General features: G+C 27.9%; 2 protein-coding genes across 3 annotated transcripts in view; one reads left to right on the top strand and one right to left on the bottom strand.

Moving 5' to 3' along the window:
- Window positions 1-18,523, top strand: part of LOC111414448 (protein held out wings) — a 34,987-nt gene extending 16,464 nt beyond the window's left edge. Inside the window, exons 6-8 of one of the 2 annotated variants that reach the window (XM_023045794.2) lie at window positions 4,204-4,524; window positions 8,005-8,105; window positions 14,546-18,523. In XM_023045794.2, the coding sequence (XP_022901562.1) occupies window positions 4,204-4,524; window positions 8,005-8,081 (398 nt within the window). In that variant the 3' untranslated portion in view covers window positions 8,082-8,105; window positions 14,546-18,523. Of the gene's footprint in view, window positions 1-4,203; window positions 4,525-4,596; window positions 13,595-14,545 lie in introns of those variants that run through there. The other variant, XM_071195542.1, reaches the window with a different exon arrangement.
- Window position 18,524: 1 nt separating this feature from the next.
- On the bottom strand, window positions 18,525-19,771 carry TORI (Torsin interacting protein). Its single transcript, XM_023045797.2, has 2 exons — window positions 19,605-19,771; window positions 18,525-19,551 (listed from the first exon to the last, which is right to left on the bottom strand). The coding sequence occupies exons 1-2, from the start codon at window positions 19,605-19,607 to the stop codon at window positions 18,589-18,591; spliced, it is 966 nt and encodes a 321-aa protein (XP_022901565.2). The 5' UTR covers window positions 19,608-19,771; the 3' UTR covers window positions 18,525-18,588.
- Window positions 19,772-19,969: the final 198 nt, after the last annotated feature.

The raw sequence follows: 19,969 nt of genomic DNA, 5'->3' as shown, positions 1-19,969 counted from the left end.
TATAAAGTTTGTCTTTTATTTTATATAGAGTTTAAGTCTAACTAGTTTCCGCCCTTGACCATCTTCAGAGACTCTACAAATAGATTAATATCTCTCATCTTATCCATTTTAGCATAAGATATTACTATGTTGCATATATTTATTACACTAAAACATACATTAGCACTATCACTAGACCTAACACAAGACCTAGAACTAGAATCATTCGGGTTTAGCCGTTTTGAGAGACGTGGGACCAAATCCCAACGTTTCTAGTTCTTGGTCTAGTGTTAGTTCTAGTGACAGTGACAGTACAGATAAATTTAAGGAAATTCCTATATTTGTTGAATTCTGTTATGTCATTTAATAGCAAATCATTGTCACTTTTATTATTAATATGTATAAAATATTCCTTGTAATAGAGGTCCAGTTTTTTGGATTTTTTAATTTTCTTGAGAAATTTGGCGCTTTCCAAAAAAGATGTATGGTTGTTATTCTTTAAATGCTTAAAGAAGACTCTTTAATTCTGGTTTTAAGGCTTCTACCAGTTAGGCCTATGTAAAAATGTTCGCATTCATTACATCTTCATTCGTAAACTCCATTAAGTTCTAACTGGCTGAATTTGTATTTGTTATTAGTAATTAATTGACCTAGTTTGTTATTGGAGATAAAAGCTGGTGTGAGATTGTGTTTGGAAAGGTTTTTCTTCATTTTAAATTGTAATCCAGGATTAAATGGAATTGAAATGTATTTACGTGGTGTTTTGTAATTATAAATTTTCTGTATGTCTCTAAGTTTAAATCTGTTATTAAGGCCTATTTTTATGATGTTTTTGAGTTCTGAAATGTAATTTGGTTTGTTTAACGCGGACTATTACAGAGTCGATGGAATGCAAATCTAAAACTGGCCGTTTTATGTTGTGCAGTTATATGAGTCAGATGGTATGATGCAGTCGGTGAACGTGTTTTGTCTAAAAATGTTAAAATCGAGACTTTATCTAAATTTTTGTTGATATTCAAGTCTAGAAAGTTTAATTGTCCATCATTTTCTGTATTAAAAATCCTTTAAAATGAGTCCAAACTCAACATATTTAACTTTAATATTAATGGAAATACAATCACTTCCGGTTTGAAACGTCAATGTTGACATATTTGTCATCTTCATTAAAAAACCTTTAAAATGAGTCCAAAGATGACGCATTTATCTCAAAAAACAAAAAAGTTAGAATAAAAAACATTAAATCCTAAGTTGGCAACAATGAAGATAGCTTAGATTTTCAAATATTAATACCAACCTTAATTTTTAATTTTTTTTAATTAAATTTTTGTTTTTGTGGCAAATATTAAGACATTTTATAAAAATTAAGATTATGTCAAAATGACATTTACATTTCAAACCGGAAGTTGTTTATATCTCGAGTAATATTGGAATTAAACGCATCTTGTTTAATGAAGATTGCAAATATGTCAAAATTGAGGTTGACATTTTAAACCTGAAGCTAGTTATCATATAATAGGCAAATGGACAACTTCATGGTGTTCTTTCATGATGTATTTTTTATTAAAAAAATACCAACCTTAATTTTTGATTTTTTTTTATTATATTTTTGTTTTTGTGACAAATATTAAGATATTTTATAAAAATTAAGAATTTGACATATTCTTAATGACATTGACATTTCAAACCGGAAGTTGCTAATAGCTCGAGTAATATTGAAATTAAACGTATCATGTTAGGACTCATTTTAAAGGATTTTTCACGACGATTACAAATATGTCAAAATTGACGTTGACATTCTTAACCGGAAGTTGACCATAACTTCATGAATATTGAAGATAAATATGTCGTGTTTGTACTCATTTTAAAGGATTTTTAATGAAGATTACAAACATGTCAAAATTGAGGTTGACATTTTAAACCTGAAATTAGTTATCATATAATAGAAGTATTATATGTTTCTTTTCTATTCATTTGTCGCATATTTGGATATTGCTATCTACTCCAAACACATTTTAAGCGTTGTTTAGACATAGATATCCACTATCAACAATGTCAGAAATGTTTCTAGTAATGTTTACACTTTGTAGTATATTTCAAACAAATACCAATCAATATTGGTACATTGCTACCTACTCCAACTACAGATACGTGTATGTACTTCATTAATATTGAAGATAAATAGGTCGTGTTTGTACTCATTTTAAAGGATTTTTCACGACGATTACAAATATGTCAAAATTGACGTTGACATTCTTAACCGGAAGTTGACCATAACTTCATTAATATTGAAGATAAATAGGTCGTGTTTGTACTCATTTTAAAGGATTTTTAATGAAGATTACAAATATGTCAAAATTGAGCTTGACATTTTAAACCTGGAGTTAGTTATGATATAATAGAAGTTTTATAACTGAAGTTAATCTAGTGTTAGTCACTTTTCCGCACTTTCTTTTTATTTTTAACGTGTTTTTTTTGGGTAATTTCACATTGATCAAGAAAAAATCGTCGATGATGATTCTTGAATTCTTCCCAAGTTTCTTAATATTTCTTTTGTTCAAAAAAGAGTAAGCGTGTACTAATAATCTGATTTTGACATTGATATGTGATCTTGTATATACAGTGTGTCCCCGGATAGGTGAAACGACTCTTATAAAACGTAAAATTTTTTTTTTCGATATTAATTGTCATTTTTTGAGGTTTGGCCCTTCTTGATTAAAGACTAATTTTGAACATATTTTCAAGTTTTAAAAAACAAGTGAGCCTGGACGGTGAAAGAAAAACTTTTTTTGTGGCAGATAAAGTACCTTTTCTGTTTACAGTACGTGAAAGTGTTACTAAGAAGTTTTGTTCAGAATGAAAAACTATGGCTATATGCAAATTTTCGGAATGATCGGCCTACTTTGGTAAAAATTGTTTTATCTGACACACAAGGAGTTTTCGCTTCAGTGTCAACACTCACTTGTTTTTTAAAACTTGAAAATATGTTCAAAATTAGTCTTTCACCAAGCAGGGCTAAACCCCAAAAAATTACAATTAATATCGCAAAATTTTACATTTTATAAGAGTCGTTTCACCTATCCGGGGACATACTATATATAATCCTGTCTATTCTGAGAAGTTTTATATTTTTAGAGAGATGAAAACGAAAATTCCGTTTTTTTCAACATTGTTCATTTGTCGCTTAATCAAGTGATGCATAACGCGGTTCAAATGTAACTAATGACAACAATAATATACACATGGACAAAAACCTGTCAAAATTTCATAGCATTCTAATAAAAAAAACCTGCATTTCGTGCATGTTTTAATAAATTTCTCAATATGAGGCAAACCACAATAAATAGGTATAGGAATGATTATAGATAATTTGTAGAGAATTAAATTCAAAATTAAAACCAAAATAACACAAAAACGAAAAATGCTAGGTACCAATAACTTTTATCAAAGTCATATAACGTTCTATTTAAAATAACGAACATATTTATATATAATATAGATAGATATTTTTGTTCAATTATCATTTAAAATCGTCATATAATTTATAACTGGTCAGTTAAGCTATTCGATAGTTATCTATCAAATGGGGTTATTAGGCTCGTTACTACCATATTCTGGTTAAGCTATCTAAGGGATTATTACTATGGTTACGGCTATTTCACGCGCTCTGATTGGCTAGTAGATGGGTTTATCTATAAGATAAATTTAACTAAAAGATGGTAATAATGGAATTTTACTTTTTTTATTATTTTTTTTGTTGTTTTTGATGGTTTGTTTGATTTTTTTTTAAATGCTACTCAGTATACGATTAAGTTTTTTTTTCTGTTTTTGTATGTCTTGGTACAAGTTAAAATCAGTTGTAGTGTTGCTACCTTTTCTGTTCTTGTACCAGTTGAGCCATTGTAATTTGAATACTTTTTTATTTATTTTAGTTGTAAGGATTATTTTATTTTTTTGTTTCTGGTCAAATAATTTTGTATCTTGTTTTTGCTATCATTATTTCTGGCTCAATAAACAGTTCATTATTTATTATTAAGTTATGATCTACTTCCGGTCTACTTGGCGGCCATCTTGAAAATATTTAAATCGAAACTTCCAAATAAACAACCCGTTATTCTCAGTTTCAAATCTCTACGAATAGTGGAACCTGAAAAAGTTCTAACGAACCAGTTACGTGTATACAAATTATTTTTTACTTTCATTAATTAATTTTTTTTTTAAATAAAGATCTTACAGCGTGTGATGAAGAATGGAGGAGGGTAGCCGCTGCGGCCGCGGAAACACAAAGGTTATTATCACCGGCGATACCCGGTTTAGCAACACCTTTAAGGACGCCAACCGCCCCATTGGGGGCCCCCTTAATATTATCACCACGAATGTCCGCGGTGCCGACAACAGCAGCTTCGATATTGAACGGTTCGGGGCCTCCTCTGATTTCCGGCGACCCCCACGGGTTACTTTACACCCCATTTCCGGCAGAGTACACGAATTACGCGGCGTTAGCCGCCACACCGCTGCTTACGGAGTACGCCACTGCTGACCATTCGGGTGGGTTGTTTGCACGTTAGACATTTCTTTTTTACTCTTTAATTTTTTTAATTTTCTTTCTTTTTATATTAGATTTTAGTTTTTTAAGTTATATTTTAAGGTGAAGAAAGAAATTAGAAGTAACTTTTTTAATTAATTAAATTGCGTATGCAACCAACTTTGCACTTCTTTTTAATTTAAGTCATTGCTTTAAAATTATTAAATTATTACGAGTCGATGACTATTTTAAATTTAATTACGTTTCTTGGTGCTATAATAGGATTTTAGTAAATCTTATTTATTAGATTTTTCCGTATTAGTAGTTGTTATTTTTTTTTTTGAAAAGAATTTTATATTATTATTTGTTGTGCACTCGAGTACTTTTGATTAGGTGCTTGTATATTTTATATATTAGATTATTATTGCGAGTTTAGATTGTTAAGTGAGTTCAATTTTTACTTTTTACAAATACTTTCGGAGGAGTGCTAAGGTTAGTATAATGAGTTAAGTGCCATTTTTGATACTACTCAAGTACCTAATATATATCTGTATTCATTTTCATTTCAAATTTTAAATAGACACGGTTGCATTTTTTTTGTACATTTTTTTACAAAGTTTTTATTCTTTTATATTTGTAATTAATTGTTTCCTGTGATAATTTTATTTTATTTTTTTGAACTTAAACCGCTAAAATATAATTAGGTACTAAAGTAGGAGCCAAAAGATGATTGCAAAGGAAGGATAATTAACGAAACCTCAGAATATACCTCTCTGGTCAAACCGTTTCATAGTCAATTTTTAGAGCAATGTTATGTATATTTTTTATCGATACGTACCCGCTGTTATTATTATTATTATTATTAAGATTTTTAGTTATTTTTTTATTTTAATTTTTAATGCGAACAAGACGCATTTTTGCCATTTAATTTTATACATATTACACATATTTAATATACAGGGTGTCCCGCAACGATTGTACAACACTTCAGCATATTCTAAATGGTCCATTTTCGAGATATTCAGTTTTCGTTTCATAAGTTGTTAACATCATCAGCAAAGGTTGTTGAAGAAAATCCTTCAACCAGCATAAAAACAAGGAATATTTAACAAATTGAAAAAGAATGATGTCATAATAAATGTTCAATATGCGCACCATTTTCAGTTGGTACGATATTTGTTCAGAAAAAATTCCCAGAAAAGAAAAATCAATAACGTTCTATTCACTTTTATTGGATTAACCGACCCACAATTAATATTCTGATAAATTTTAACAGTTTCGCTATCAGAAGGTGTAATAATTAAACTTGTTGCCACATCAATTCGAACCTTGTTTTCTAAATAATTATAATCAAGTTTAATAACATTTTGACGACACTTCGTTTAATAACACTTTTATTGTACTAAAACTAGAACTAACTAATTATATTCGTAATCTTCATAAAATAACCTTTAAAGTGAGTCCAAACTTGACGTATTTATCTCAAAAAGCCAAAAAGTTCGACTTTCTACTTTAATTTTGACATATTTGTCAACCTCATACAAAATCCTTTAAAATGAGTCCAAACTCGACATATTTAACTTTAATATTAACGGAAATACAATCACTTCCGGTTTGAAACGTCAACGTCAATTTTGACATATTTGTCATCTTCATTAGAAAACCTTTAAAATGAGTCCAAACATGATGCATTTATCTCAAAAAACAAAAAAGTTAGAATAAAAAACATTAATCCCGAAGTTAGCAACAATGAAGATAGAAATTTAATTTTTAAATATTAATACCAACCTTAATTTTTTATTTTTTTTTTATTATATTTTTGTTTTTGTGACAAATATTAAGACATTTTATAAAAATTAAAAATATGTCAAAATGACATTGACATTTCAAAAGCGGAAGTTCTTATATCTCGAGTAATATTAGAATTAAACGTATCATGTTTGGTCTCATTTTAAAGGATTTTTCACGACGATTACAAATACGTCAAAATTGACGTTGACATTCTTAACCGGAAGTTGACCATAACTTCATTAATATTGAAGATAAATATGTCGTGTTTGTACTCATTTTAAAGGATTTTTAATGAAGATTCCAAATATGTCAAAATTGAGGTTGACATTTTAAACCTGAAGTTAATTATCACATAATAGACAAATGGACAACTTCATCGTGTTCTTTAATGATGTATTCTTTATTAAAAAACCTTTAAAATGAGTCCAAACATGACGCACTTATCTCAAAAAAACAAAAAAGTTAGAATAAAAAACATTAAACCCGAAGTTAGCAACAATGAAGATAGCAGTTTAATTCTTAAATATTAATACCAACCTTAATTTTTTTTTATTATTATATTTTTGTTTTTGTGACTAATATTAAGACATTTTATAAAAATTAAAAATATGTCAAAATGACATTGACATTTCAAACCGGAAGTTGCTTATATCTCGAGTAATATTAGAATTAAACGTATCATCTTTGGTCTCATTTTAAAGGATTTTTCACGACGATTACAAATACGTCAAAATTGACGTTGACATTCTTAACCGGAAGTTGACCATAACTTCATTAATATTGAAGATAAATATGTCGTGTTTGTACTCATTTTAAAGGATTTTTAATGAAGATTACAAATATGTCAAAATTGAGGTTGACATTTTAAACCTGAAGTTAGTTATTATATAATAGAAGTTTTATAACTGAAGTTAATCTAGTGTTAGTCGCTTTTTTTTAATTTTTAACGTGTTTTTTAATCTGGTGAACGAGGTGGTCAATCCACTTATTGCCAAATTTGTCATCTAAGTATGTGGCGGTGCTCCATCATGCATAAAGTAGTAATCTTGTAGGATCATTTTATTAAAAATGTATGTAATTATGAGTTCTGTTATGTTATTTTCGCCATCATTTTCAATAAAAGCTTGAACAGTGTTGTAGTGATAAAAAGTTTTCTTGTGCAGAAATGCTTCTAATGCTGGTTGAGACATTTTCATCAATTCTTCTCAAAACCGTTCATTATTAACTTATGTAACTAAAATTTTAAATATCTCACCAATGATTTATTTTCGGACCACGAGTGAAGTATTGTAAAATCGTTGCTGGACACCTGTACATATAAATATTGGAAGTTGAGTTATCAAATTTTTAATTGCATTTTTTTAAAAATAATTTAGTCTTTTTTACCTCAGCTTTACGTTACAAAACAAATTAGGATACATCACAATATTTGGTGCTTTTTTATATTACATCACAATATAATACATCATATTCTTATTTATAAATTTATATCTTAGTATTATTATTACTTAAACACTTAAAAAAAATATATATCTATTATTATTATTATAATTAGTACTTTGTACGTAATTTTTTTTAATCTTAAGATTTTTCTGTATACCAACTTTTTATATCGTAACTCAAATTGTATTTTTGCGTTATCGTATTTTTATTATTTTTTTATTTTTTGAAAGATTGAGATGTTTTTTAATGATAAACGGCTATATGCGTAGGTGCTGCGGCGAAACAGCGCAGGCATTTGGGGCAAATGCGCGACCACCCGTATCCCAGGGCTGGTGCGTTGTCTTAACTTAAAAATTTATGAACGGAAAAGGTTAGTTTCATAATCATTTTTTTTTTTTAAATAAGGATTTTTACTTTCTTCTGATTTTATTTGGGTCATTTATGTAAAAATATCTTCTTAACAAAAGTTACATAATACGATAATAACCTATATTAACCAATCAAGTTATGTCAAATTGACGTTTAGATATTACCAACCTAAAAAATTTGACATTGACTTGTATTAGAAAGAAATTAATTATGCAACTTTTATTAAGATATTTTTAATAATGATTTAAATGAAATCACAAGATCGTAATCACCTTATATTCTATTATTTCTATTATTATTATTATTATTATTACATATCTTTGTTTTTTTTATAGGGTGTAGTGGTGTAAAAACGAGATAAAATTGAAATCTTTCGTATTTTCTATAATTTGCAAGAATCATATGGTTCCAAATTTTCGAACTAAACATGTTAGAGGCACCAATGTACATTGTATATCAGTAGAGTAGAAATATGTAATTTGTCTCATAAAGACTTTTAAGTTGAAGCTGAAATCTACATCAAATATAAGTTTGTTTTTCAGTGCGTCCTGTTCCTCCATGTTGTGGCAGAGCAGGAAGGTTGCTTTGAATGATTTCCATTTCTACTAAGTATTTTTCTTCAACAGCTACTTGACATTAAATTTTCCATCCTTTCTTCTACTTTTGCAATGTAGTATTTTGTATTGCTCTTCACGACTCACTTCACTCTGTATGGGTTCGAAAAGAAACTTATTTCATCTAAATTTCATGCATTTATCAATTCGAAAACTTTTCGTAAAACCTATAGATAATGAAGGGATCATTTGTGGAAACACTTCAAGATTCTTCCAACTGTTCTAGCTTTTTCTGGCTCAGTTTGTTCCTCCAATTAAAATCTCTGGATCAGTCATTGCCAATTGGCCATAACTTTCTGGCTCAGATTTGCTTCCATTTCTATACCAACTTACAGTACCGCTCAAAAGTGTATCATATTTTTGTTTTATGTGTGCAGTAGCATTTCGGAAGATATTTTACATGATTCCAACATGTTTTGAACATCAAACTCACATCAGTTTTTATAAGCAAAATAATTTATCAAAATAACACAAAATGACAAATCCAATAATCGTGGAAACATAAGATATTTCTAGAAGCTCTGTACTCTGGAGTATTCAATAGCAATTTTATGTAAACATCAACTTAATACTTAGTGGAATATCCCTTTCTGCCTGCAACTGTCGGAATTTTTCATCATCTGGCCCGAACGACCTTCGGCTTGTGTTTCAGAGTATCCTGCGCGAACCAGTTGGCGACATCTCTGAAGTGAAACACAACCTCGATCCATGTTTTTGCATGCCCAGGGAAGCATGCCCAGATAAGGTGCGTCGTTCCGATAGCTTTGAAGCACCCCCACACCATGATGCTTCCACCTCTGTGCTTTATGGTGACCAATTGGTACTTGGGATCGAAATGGGTATCAGAGTTCATGATATGCCATCAATTTCAAACATCAGGAACTTGCTTCGTCGCTCCAGATGAGCTGGATATGAACAACTTCTGAGCCTAGGATTGGTCCTCCTTCCTGGTTGTTTCTTCGTTACAAAGCCTCTATGAGTATGGCAGTTCTTAAGAACTCTGAATACAGCAGACTGGGTGATCGAAAATCTTTTGAGCTGTACTGTATCTATTTGAAACTTCTTTGCAAATTGTCTCAAAGACAGCTTTTTGTTTCAATCAGTCTTAATGCCTCTCTAATGTCATCTTCAGTGTAAAGGTGCTGCTTAAAGTAAACTTTCGGCATCTTGAACGAAAATTGTGTCTCGTTTTTTCACCAATTTGAGGCACAATTTCGAATCAAAATAACACGTGCTGCGATTAATTTCCTCTCAGATGCAGAAACACATTCGCATTATTATTATAAAAAATTCAGAAAATCTTCAACAATAAAATTATTAACATGATTTTCGAGTAGTTTCAAATTTCTGATTACAATTTCTTCTTGTTGTTGGATGATGAGGTTGGAGGCAAAAGAGGGATTTTTATTCTGGCAGTTTGCAAAAATTTTCTTAGCTATTTTTCACTTCTTCAATATAACTATTAGCCACCCCCATGGTACTTGACATTTAGAATGTTGCTTCCATGGTTTACCAAAAGCATTGCGGAGGTTGAAAAGCGATGAAGAATTTGGAAGTCTTAAATAAATCGCAATGTAATGGTAAAGCTAAGCTCCAAATGAGTCATTTTGCTTTTTAGAAACAAACAAAAAATCCTATGATGATAGTCTATGAGTCCATAAAGAAGCTGCTGAATATTTTTCTGATTTTTCCAAAAAATAAGCAAGGAGAACATCTTTGGAACACTTGCCTGCGCTTTGAATTGGTGAGAAATTTGATTAGTACTTGGATCTGCATCGGCAATTTCTAGAATTTCTTCTTTTACATTCACTCCATGTCGACGAGAAAAACGAGGTTGGTTGCAAAAAAAAGGATCTGCTACTTCATTTATTGGCGTTATATTGGCATATTTTCGAATTAAAAATAAGCCAAGACACTTAGGTTCATTGTTTATAATTGTAAATGTTTTTGATGATCATGATTTAGTCTCGTTCAGTTTAATAAGTATTGCCAAATTCGAATTTTCAACATAGTTAACTTTTAAGAATATAAGTTCTTGACGTTGACACAAAAATAACCAAGGCGAACATCTTTGGAACACTTGCCTGCGTTTTGAGTTGGTGAGAAATTTGATTAGTACTACATAGTACTTGGATCTGCATCAACAATTTCTAGAATTTCTTCTTCTACATTCACTCCATGTCGACCAGCAACCATTAATTTCCTTTCAGACGCAGAAACACATTCGAATTATGGCATTAGCACTGCGATGGAAATTATTTTGCCTTCTTATGGATTAGCTTTTGCGACGTACTTCAGTATATTACAGCTCTAAGGATGTAAAAGTTTTTGCTAAGTTTTTTTTTAACAAAAACATCAAAATAAGAAAATAAAGTCCACAAATTCTTCAAAAATTCTATTTCAACATTGTCACAATTTCTTGTTGTTGTGGGAAGATGAGGTTGGCGGCAAAAGAAGGATATTTCCTTTATTGGCGTTACTAGCGGTGCTGTAGATATTGATGGCATCTGATTTTTATTCTGGAAATTTGCAAGAATCTTCAATATAACTTTTAGCCACCACCATTTTAGCGCTTGATATTTAAAATATTGCTTCCATGGTTTGCCAAAATTGTTGTGGAGGATGATGGGCGATGAAGAATTTGGAACTCTTAAATAAATCGCAATATAATGCTAAATCTACGCTCCAAATGAGTTTTTGCTAACTGGCTGAGTACTTCACTTTCCGTTTTTGAAAGAATCCTATGATCCTTCTCTATGAATCCTAGAGAAGCTGCTGAATAGAGAGAGAAAGATATTTATTCCAGCTTATCACAATACAATTAAAAATTAAATAATATTATTATACAATGAAAACTTAAAGTTAAACTTTGAAGCTGGATCCTTCAGTCCATGTTACAGTGATAAGTCATCTTTTAGGAATCCACGATTTTCTTGTAAATAGTGTCAAAATTTGAGGATTGGAAAAGAGGAGACATATTTTGAGGACATATTTTTGTAAGCTTTTTGTACGATGAGAGATATTCGTTGAGTAATGGGAATAATTTGGTTTAATTTGATTTCTGGGGTTTCGAACTTTGGATATTATTCTAATCGCTGATCTTTCTGCTACTTCTAGTTGCGACGTCGCCTTTTTGCTGATATTAAGGAATATGGGAGCTTCATAATCAAGAATAGGTCTGCAAATTGTTTTATAAATACAAATCCCACATTTAAAATTAATCCCATTGTTCTTGTAGTCTGCTAAATATTTTTCTGAATTTTCCAAAAAATAGGCAAGGAAATTTGATGAGTACTAATACAGGGTGGTTCAAATTCGATGTCCGAATAGGCTATCTCGGAAACTATAAGAGTTAGAAAAAAAGTGGCTTACATGTTATGATCTCGTTTTTCGAGAAACTGCTAATGCCGAAAATCTCAAAGCGCTATCGTCTTTTGTTTTTCCCCTAGAGGCCAAAATTGAAAATATCGTAAAAGTAGCAAATGCAATTATCTTGGTTATTATTATAGGTGGAGTATTATAACTAAGACATTATATGGACACTTTTTTACAGAGAATTTGATGACGTAGTCAAAAAAAATTTTTTGGTTTTAGATTTTGGGATATCATGACAATTTTCATTTTTTTAAATGGAAACAACCATTAAATTCGTTATTTTTTTCTGATTACAAAAATATGGGATTAGATAGGTCTATTTCTTGTTGTTTTAGAATAAAGCTAAAAATAAAGTTTTTTTTTAGTGGCGTCAAAAAAATTAAATTTACAGTTTCCTGTAAATTGTCGTACTATAAGTAAAAATTATTTTACTAAAAATTTATATAAAATTTACTTTATTTTCTAATATGTAACATTCTAATATGTTAAACTTTTCGTAATTAATCTTAAAAAAACAGACCAAATGTATTTGTTTTAAATATCATAAATATGTTTTTTTTAATTTTTAGTTATAATTTACAGGAAACTGTAAATTTAATTTCTTTAACGACACTAAAAAAAACTTTATTTTTAACTTTATTCTAAAACAATAAAAAATAGACCTGTCAAACCCTATATTTTTGTAATCAGAAAAAAATAAGGAATTTATTAAGCGAATAATCAGTGGTTATTTCCATTTAAAAAAACCAAAATTGTCATGATATCTCAAAATCTAAAACCGAAAATTTTTTTTGACTACGTCATGAAATTCTTTGTTAAAAAGTATCCGTATAATGTCTTAGTTATAATACTCCACCTATAATAATAACCAAGATAATTGCACTTGCTGATTTTGCGATATTTTCAATTTTGGCCTCTAGGGGAAAAACAAAAGGCGATAGCGCTTTGACGTTTTCAACATTATAATTTATTTAGAAAAAGAGATCGAGACATATAAGCTACTTTTTTTCTAACTCTTATAGTTTCCGAGTTAGCCTATTCGGACAACGAATTTGAACCACCCTGTACATTCTACTTCCTTTATTGGCGTTTTTAGCGGTGCTGAACGGAATCTCTCCATATTTTTGAATTAAAAATAAGCCAAGGATCTTAGGTTCGTTGTTTGTATTTATAAATGTAAGTTCTTGAAGTCGACACGTTCCAGAAATTCTTATGAATAAAATGTCCACAGAGAAGATTTTCTGATTTGAAGATGAATCCACTTTTTTCTAGAGTTTTTCTATTAAATATTTCACTACAAAAACTGAACTCATTAATACAGAAATATTAGTAATAACATATTTAGTTTATTAATTTTTTCTCGTTTTTACACCATTACATTCTTTATTTTAAATATTTTAAATCTTATATCGTAAATGTATAGGTTGTTGTTGTTTACTTTTTTTATTATTTTATCGCGATACACATAAAACACTTCAGTATTTTTATTTTCTTTCAATTATTTTATGTTTTTTTTATTTAAATTTTCCCCCAAAAATAAATTTTTATTTATTAAATAATGAAAAAACGGGTTGTGAAAGGATTTTTTAAATTGTTTTTTTTTTTTTAAGAGAGGCTGAAGTTCTAGTCTTTATTTAGATTCAAACGGTTAAAAATTTAAGTTCTCAACCTCTCTTTAATTCTATAATTTTTTTTTCTTATTAGATTTTTTTTTAATTTTGCACTTTAAATCAAATTTTTAAAAACATTTCGATAAATATAGTGATTATAATATATATTTTTTTGTATATGTTGTTGACTTGAGCCAAAGTGGACAAATATATTTATAAGAAAAACGAAAAACAACATTGTTTTCTTTTTTTTTTTCGAATTAATTAATTTTTAATTAATCATGTTATTTTTAATATTTCTCTTTTTCCCATAATTGTAGAAATGGTGTCTTATTAACATTATTTTTTTCTCAATTAATTAATTAATTAATCAAATTAACTTTAACATTTTTTTATCGACCACATGGCCAAGTATAATAACACTATTAATCGAATTTCGTTGATTAATTTTCTTGAATGAATGGGAGGGGATTTTTTTTTAATTAATTTTTAATTAATTTTTTTTAATTTCTCACACATACACAACATAATTAAGCACACCACACTTTTGTCGCTTATTCCACTTATTTACAAAAGAAATTAAAATAATCGCTTTTTGTAAAATCTCATTTATTAATTTTTTTTACATTATTAAAAAGAAATCAAAAATAAATTTAATCAAACCACTCTTAATTAATTAATCAATAATTGAATAAAAAGTTAAATTTATTTTTGGTTTAGCTCTTAGTAATTAATTAATCATAATTTTTTAAGAAAATTAAATCAAATCGGATACTAACAAACTGTTTTTTTTTCTTTTCTTTTCTGTTAACACCACCCACTCGTTCACCGTTGACCCTAAGGCTTGGAGTGCTAACACCACAGACACCCCACCTACTACTACTCTACTACCAACCTCTACTGTGCGAGCGTCCGAAAAATATTAAATAGAAACTAAAATTAAAGAAGCGGAATTGTTACTACTTCTCCTTGGGATGGTATGTTGTCTAACACTTTCTAAAAAAAAATAATTTCATTTAAACTATGAAAAATACATCACTAATAACTAAATTTAATTAATAAAATAAGCAGGATGTTCAGGATACATATACAGGGTGATTTATAACACACGAAGCTGACTAAAAGGGCCAAATTGAAGAGATTTTCTTAATAATGTTTTGTTAATAACTTGGATATCGCATTAATCTTTTAAATAACTTATCGTCTTAAAGTTTTGAGAATCACTGATATTCAGCAAAATCACAAAATCTCGAAAACAAGTATTTATAACATATTTTTAAAGTGCGTTACTTCGAATTTGTAAGAAATTTGATTAATACTTGGATCTGCATCAACAATTTCTAGAATTTCTTTTACATTTAGTCCTTTCTTAGACTTTTTACACGTACAGGGTGGTTCAAATTCGATGTCTGAATAGGCTAACTCTGAAACTATAAGAGTTAGAAAAAAAGTAGCTTATATGTCATGATCTCGTTTTTCGAGAAAGTACTAATGCCGAAAACCTCAAAGTGCTATCGTCTTTTGTTTTTCCCCTACAGCCCAAAATTGAAAAAATCGCAAAATCAACAAGTGCAATTATCTTGTTTATTATTATAGATGGAGTATTATAACTAAGACATTATATGGACACTTTTTTCCAGAGAATTTGATGACGTAGTCAAAAAAATGTTTTCGGTTTTAGATTTTGAGATATTATGACAATTTTTGTTTTTTTAAATTGAAACAACCACTGATTATTCGCTTATTAAATTCGTTATTTTTTTCTGATTACAAAAATATGGGGTTATATAGGTCTATTTCTTATTGTTTTAGAATAAAGCTAAAAATAAACTTTATTTTAGTGTTGTCAAAGAAATTAAATTTACAGTTTCCTGTAAATTACGATACTATAAATTTATATAAAATTTACTTTATTTTTTAATATGTAACATTCTAACATGTTAAACTTTTCGTAATCCATCTTAAAAAACAGGATTTTTAATTTGACACTTCAGAAAATTTTTGAATAATTTTTGAATTAAAAAAAATATATATGAACGCCATCTATCAATAATTTATTAAGTCATTTAATAATAATAATATTAAATATTAATAAAAAATGTGAAATAATGCAATCTATTCCAACTTTTGTTTAAAACAAATATAAATGAAATAGTTCAACAAATGTTATTTGTTTCAAATATCAGAAATATGCTTTTTAATTTTTAGTTATAATTTACAGGAAACTGTAAATTTAATTTCTTTGACGACACTAAAAAAAAAGTTTATTTTTAACTTTATTCTAAAACAATAAGAAATAGACCTGTCAAACCCTATATTTTTGTAATCAGAAAAAAATAACGAATTTAATAAGCGAATAATCTGGTTGTTTCCATTTAAAAAAACGAAAATCGTCATGATATTTCAGAATTTAAAGCCGAAAAATTTTTTTTGACTGCATCATCAAATTCTTTGTTAAAAAGTGCCCATATAATGTCTTAATTATAATACTCCCCCTATAATAATAACCAAAATAATTATTGCACTTGTTGGTTTTACGATATTTTCAATTTTGGCCTCTAGGGGAAAAACAAAAGTCGATAACGCTTTGAGGTTTTCGGCATTAGCAGTTTCTCGAAAAACGAGATCATGACATGTAAGCTACTTTTTTTCTAACTCTTATAGTTTCCAAGATAGCCTATTTGGACATCGAATTTGAACCATCCTGTACATCAGTGGATTCAGAAAAACTTATTCCACGTTACTAGAAATTGCTTTTGTACTTTTTGATTTATAATAATTCTAATTTTGACGTATATACTGTCATATTACAAAGATTTTAATATTTGTGTTAATTATGCATTAATTTCCCCCCGAAATATTCGCAGTTTGAATTTAAACGTTCTATATCTTTGTGATTATTAAGTTGTGGTCAAAACATTATTAAAAAAAAATATCTTCTCCATATATTTTAAATCATCCTGTATAACCCACAAAAACTGAAACATCCTGTATATAAAGTAGATAAAAACGGATTAAACGCACAAAGCAAATTAATTTTAACTAAAATAGAATCCGAGCGATTCTAATTAATTTTTTTTAATTAACAGATTTTATTTTATTTACTTATTTGACTCCTTTTTTTATTATCGAAAAATAATAATAATAATTTCGATAATTTATTATTTTCGTAAAGTACAAAAAAACAAAAAATTTAATTAATTAATAAATAAAAAAAACGTGCCAATATCTTTTCAAAAGTGCCTTATATTTAAAGATTAATAATATTCAAGAATTTTTTATAAATAAATTAAATTTAATTTAAAAAAAGAACAGTTTTCTACTTTATCGGGTTTAATAAAACCTCGACGAATTAAACATAGATGGCGCTCAATTGACATCACTCAAAATTGTTGAAATTAAAGAATTCTTGGATATGTTTAAAAATTGTTGAATTGCAGCAATAACGATAAAAAGAATTGTTAAAAATATTTATAGGTAGGTATTAATTAATATTTTTTATTAATTAAGATCACGTTTTATTCGCAAACTTGTAATAATAATAATAATTATTAAAATGTGTGCTATTAATAACTTCTTTTTCGTAAGAGAGATATAATACGTATAATTAAAGAGTTCTTACTCTCACACCGAACACGATACCTAAACACGTACACTGGTGGTCAAAAGTCTACATATATACAACATTAAATTATGAGGTTTTTGGTAAAACGTGATAAGATAATAATTACCAACTCAATAATACAAGTTATTAGACACCAGTATCACTTTTTTAATTAGAAATAAAGTCCCTAGATTATCAAAGTAGGCGGTTTGACAGCTTATCACTACTTATTTACAAAAATAATGCTGTCTTTTTGCCTTTTGAGTTGCAAAAATAGCAGTAAGAAGAGTTGTTAACTCTTTTTTGACTTTCGAGCCAAAATGGCGGCAAATTTAATTAAAATTAATCGTGGCTCCATCTATTGACAGTTGACACAGATTCCGTCAAGTCAAAATGACAACTCATTTATTGTCATTCCATTTGACAATTAAAATTTTTATTATGTTTACTAATAATAAAATGTTTATTATGTAATACTAATTTTTTATTATGTTATTATATTTTATAAAAAACCTGATAATTTAATGCTGTACATAGAATTTTTTCCATCACTGTAAATACAATTTAATATTTAAATGATTTGGTTAATATTCACAATTAATTTTGGAAATACTCCGTCCAAAAGATGCCAATAACATTAAGAGAGATCTTAATTCTTCTTAGAAGTACTTATAATATAACAAAAAGCATTTTTTTCTCGCTAAAAAAGTTTCAAATTTAAAGATATTTTTTATAAATACTCATTAGTTAAAAGAATTAAATGATTGTGCAATAACAATGTTAGATTTTGTGCAATCTCAAATGGTAATATTAAATATTGATTAGATTTTTTTTGGAGGAAACGAATTTTCTTCTCAAAATGTAAATGATTTTTAGATTTTTTTTTGTATATAAAGAACATAAAAAGCAAATATAATTAATTAAAACAATACAAAATAAAAGAAACTTATAAATGTACTTTAAAACTACAATATACTTATATTATTAATGGTTGAATAGTTGTTTAATTATTTCTTTTATAAGATGTACTTATCAAAATATATATATTTTCAAATAATTAATTAATTAACGCACAATAATCGTGTTTTTTCTTTCTTGTTAAATTCGATTTGAATTAATCTTAAATTTATTATTGCATGTTTTTACGTGTAAGAGTTTTTTTTTGAATGTATAATTTTAACTCGTTGTCTGTAATTAAAATAATTAAAAATAAAAACTAGTTTTAATAAATTTATTAACTCCTTTTTACAATAATTTATTACATTATAAAAAAATTTATTTCTATTCTGGATTAATTCTTAAAACCAAATTGGTCACCCTAGTTATAAGAGCTTCTAATTTATCATCCTCTAGATCTCTCCAAACATTTCTTAAAACTATTCCAGCTTGATCAAATTCCTTCCCAATAAATTTTTCAACTTTCACTGTAAAAACAATAAAACTCTTCCTAACCAATGGATTAAATTCATCACATAAATAATGGAAAGCTTGCGATACATTCGATGAAACCAATTCTAAATTTTTCACAGCCAAAACATTTCTTTCTTCAAGAATAGGTTTATAATCTTCAATTAAGTATCCATAATCTTTTAAATATGAATTTGTATTCAATTCTAAACCGTTTATTATTAAAGGTTCTAAAGCGTTTTCATTCAGATTTTTTTGTGCAATTCGAGAAATTGTTAAAATTAATTCGTTTGTTGTTTTTTCTTGATTTTTTAAGTATAAAAATAAGATTACTGATGGTTTGTTATATCGCAACACATCTTTAATATTACTTGTTATGTAGTACCATAAATTTGGGTTTTGATGTGGATAAAATCTTTTTAAATTAGTTATTTCCATTTTTCCATCATCTCTTTTAGTTTCTTGGTTAATTGGATATAAAACTAAAATTATTATCAGAATTAAAACCCCCACAATTACTGATATGTTTACATTCTTGAAAAAATGTTTATAATTTATCTCTTTTTCATCTAATTTTTTTTCCACTGACATTCGAGAAGGAGATTTCACACTTTCCTCTTCATCACAAAGATTTTCTTCCTCTCCATCCTCAATTTCTTTTTGTTGTTCATCATCGCTTTCATTTTCATCAATTTCCGATTCTACATTTTCTTTATTTTTTAAATCGAAAGGTTTTTCCATTGTGTTTATAGGAGATGGACATGGAGGATCGTGAATTGATTTACGGCCGATTATTTTATTAACGCCCAATTTTGGGGTACTTGTACGAACTGGTTCCTTAAAAACGAAAATTTTAGGTTATGTTCACTCAAAACAAAATAAAAACTTACCATTGTTGACGATGATTACTAATTCATTTTTATATCACTAATTTCCTATCTTAATTAGTTATTGCTCGTTTTTGTTGGTTGATTAAACACAAATTAAAGCATTAAATAATAATTATAAGTATATGAGCTTATCAAAATAGAGAGGTGTCAAAGTCTCAAAGTCAAAATTAGTTTTTAATTTAATTACTAGATGGCGCCCTTTGCGATACATTAATTTATTTTATAATTATTTATTGATTAATTTTTAATCATGTTTTAATATTAATCCTATTTTAATTTATTTCATAATTAATAACATTTTACTTACTTCAAGAAAGTATTTTTATAATATTCATAAATTATAAAATTTTCATTACTAGATGGCG

The sequence above is a fragment of the Onthophagus taurus genome, chromosome 3 (genome assembly GCF_036711975.1).
Source record: "Onthophagus taurus isolate NC chromosome 3, IU_Otau_3.0, whole genome shotgun sequence".
In the NCBI taxonomy this organism is placed as follows: Eukaryota; Metazoa; Arthropoda; class Insecta; order Coleoptera; family Scarabaeidae; genus Onthophagus; species Onthophagus taurus.
Note: the sequence above shows the minus strand (reverse complement) of the source record. Positions and strands in the feature narration are given on the sequence as shown.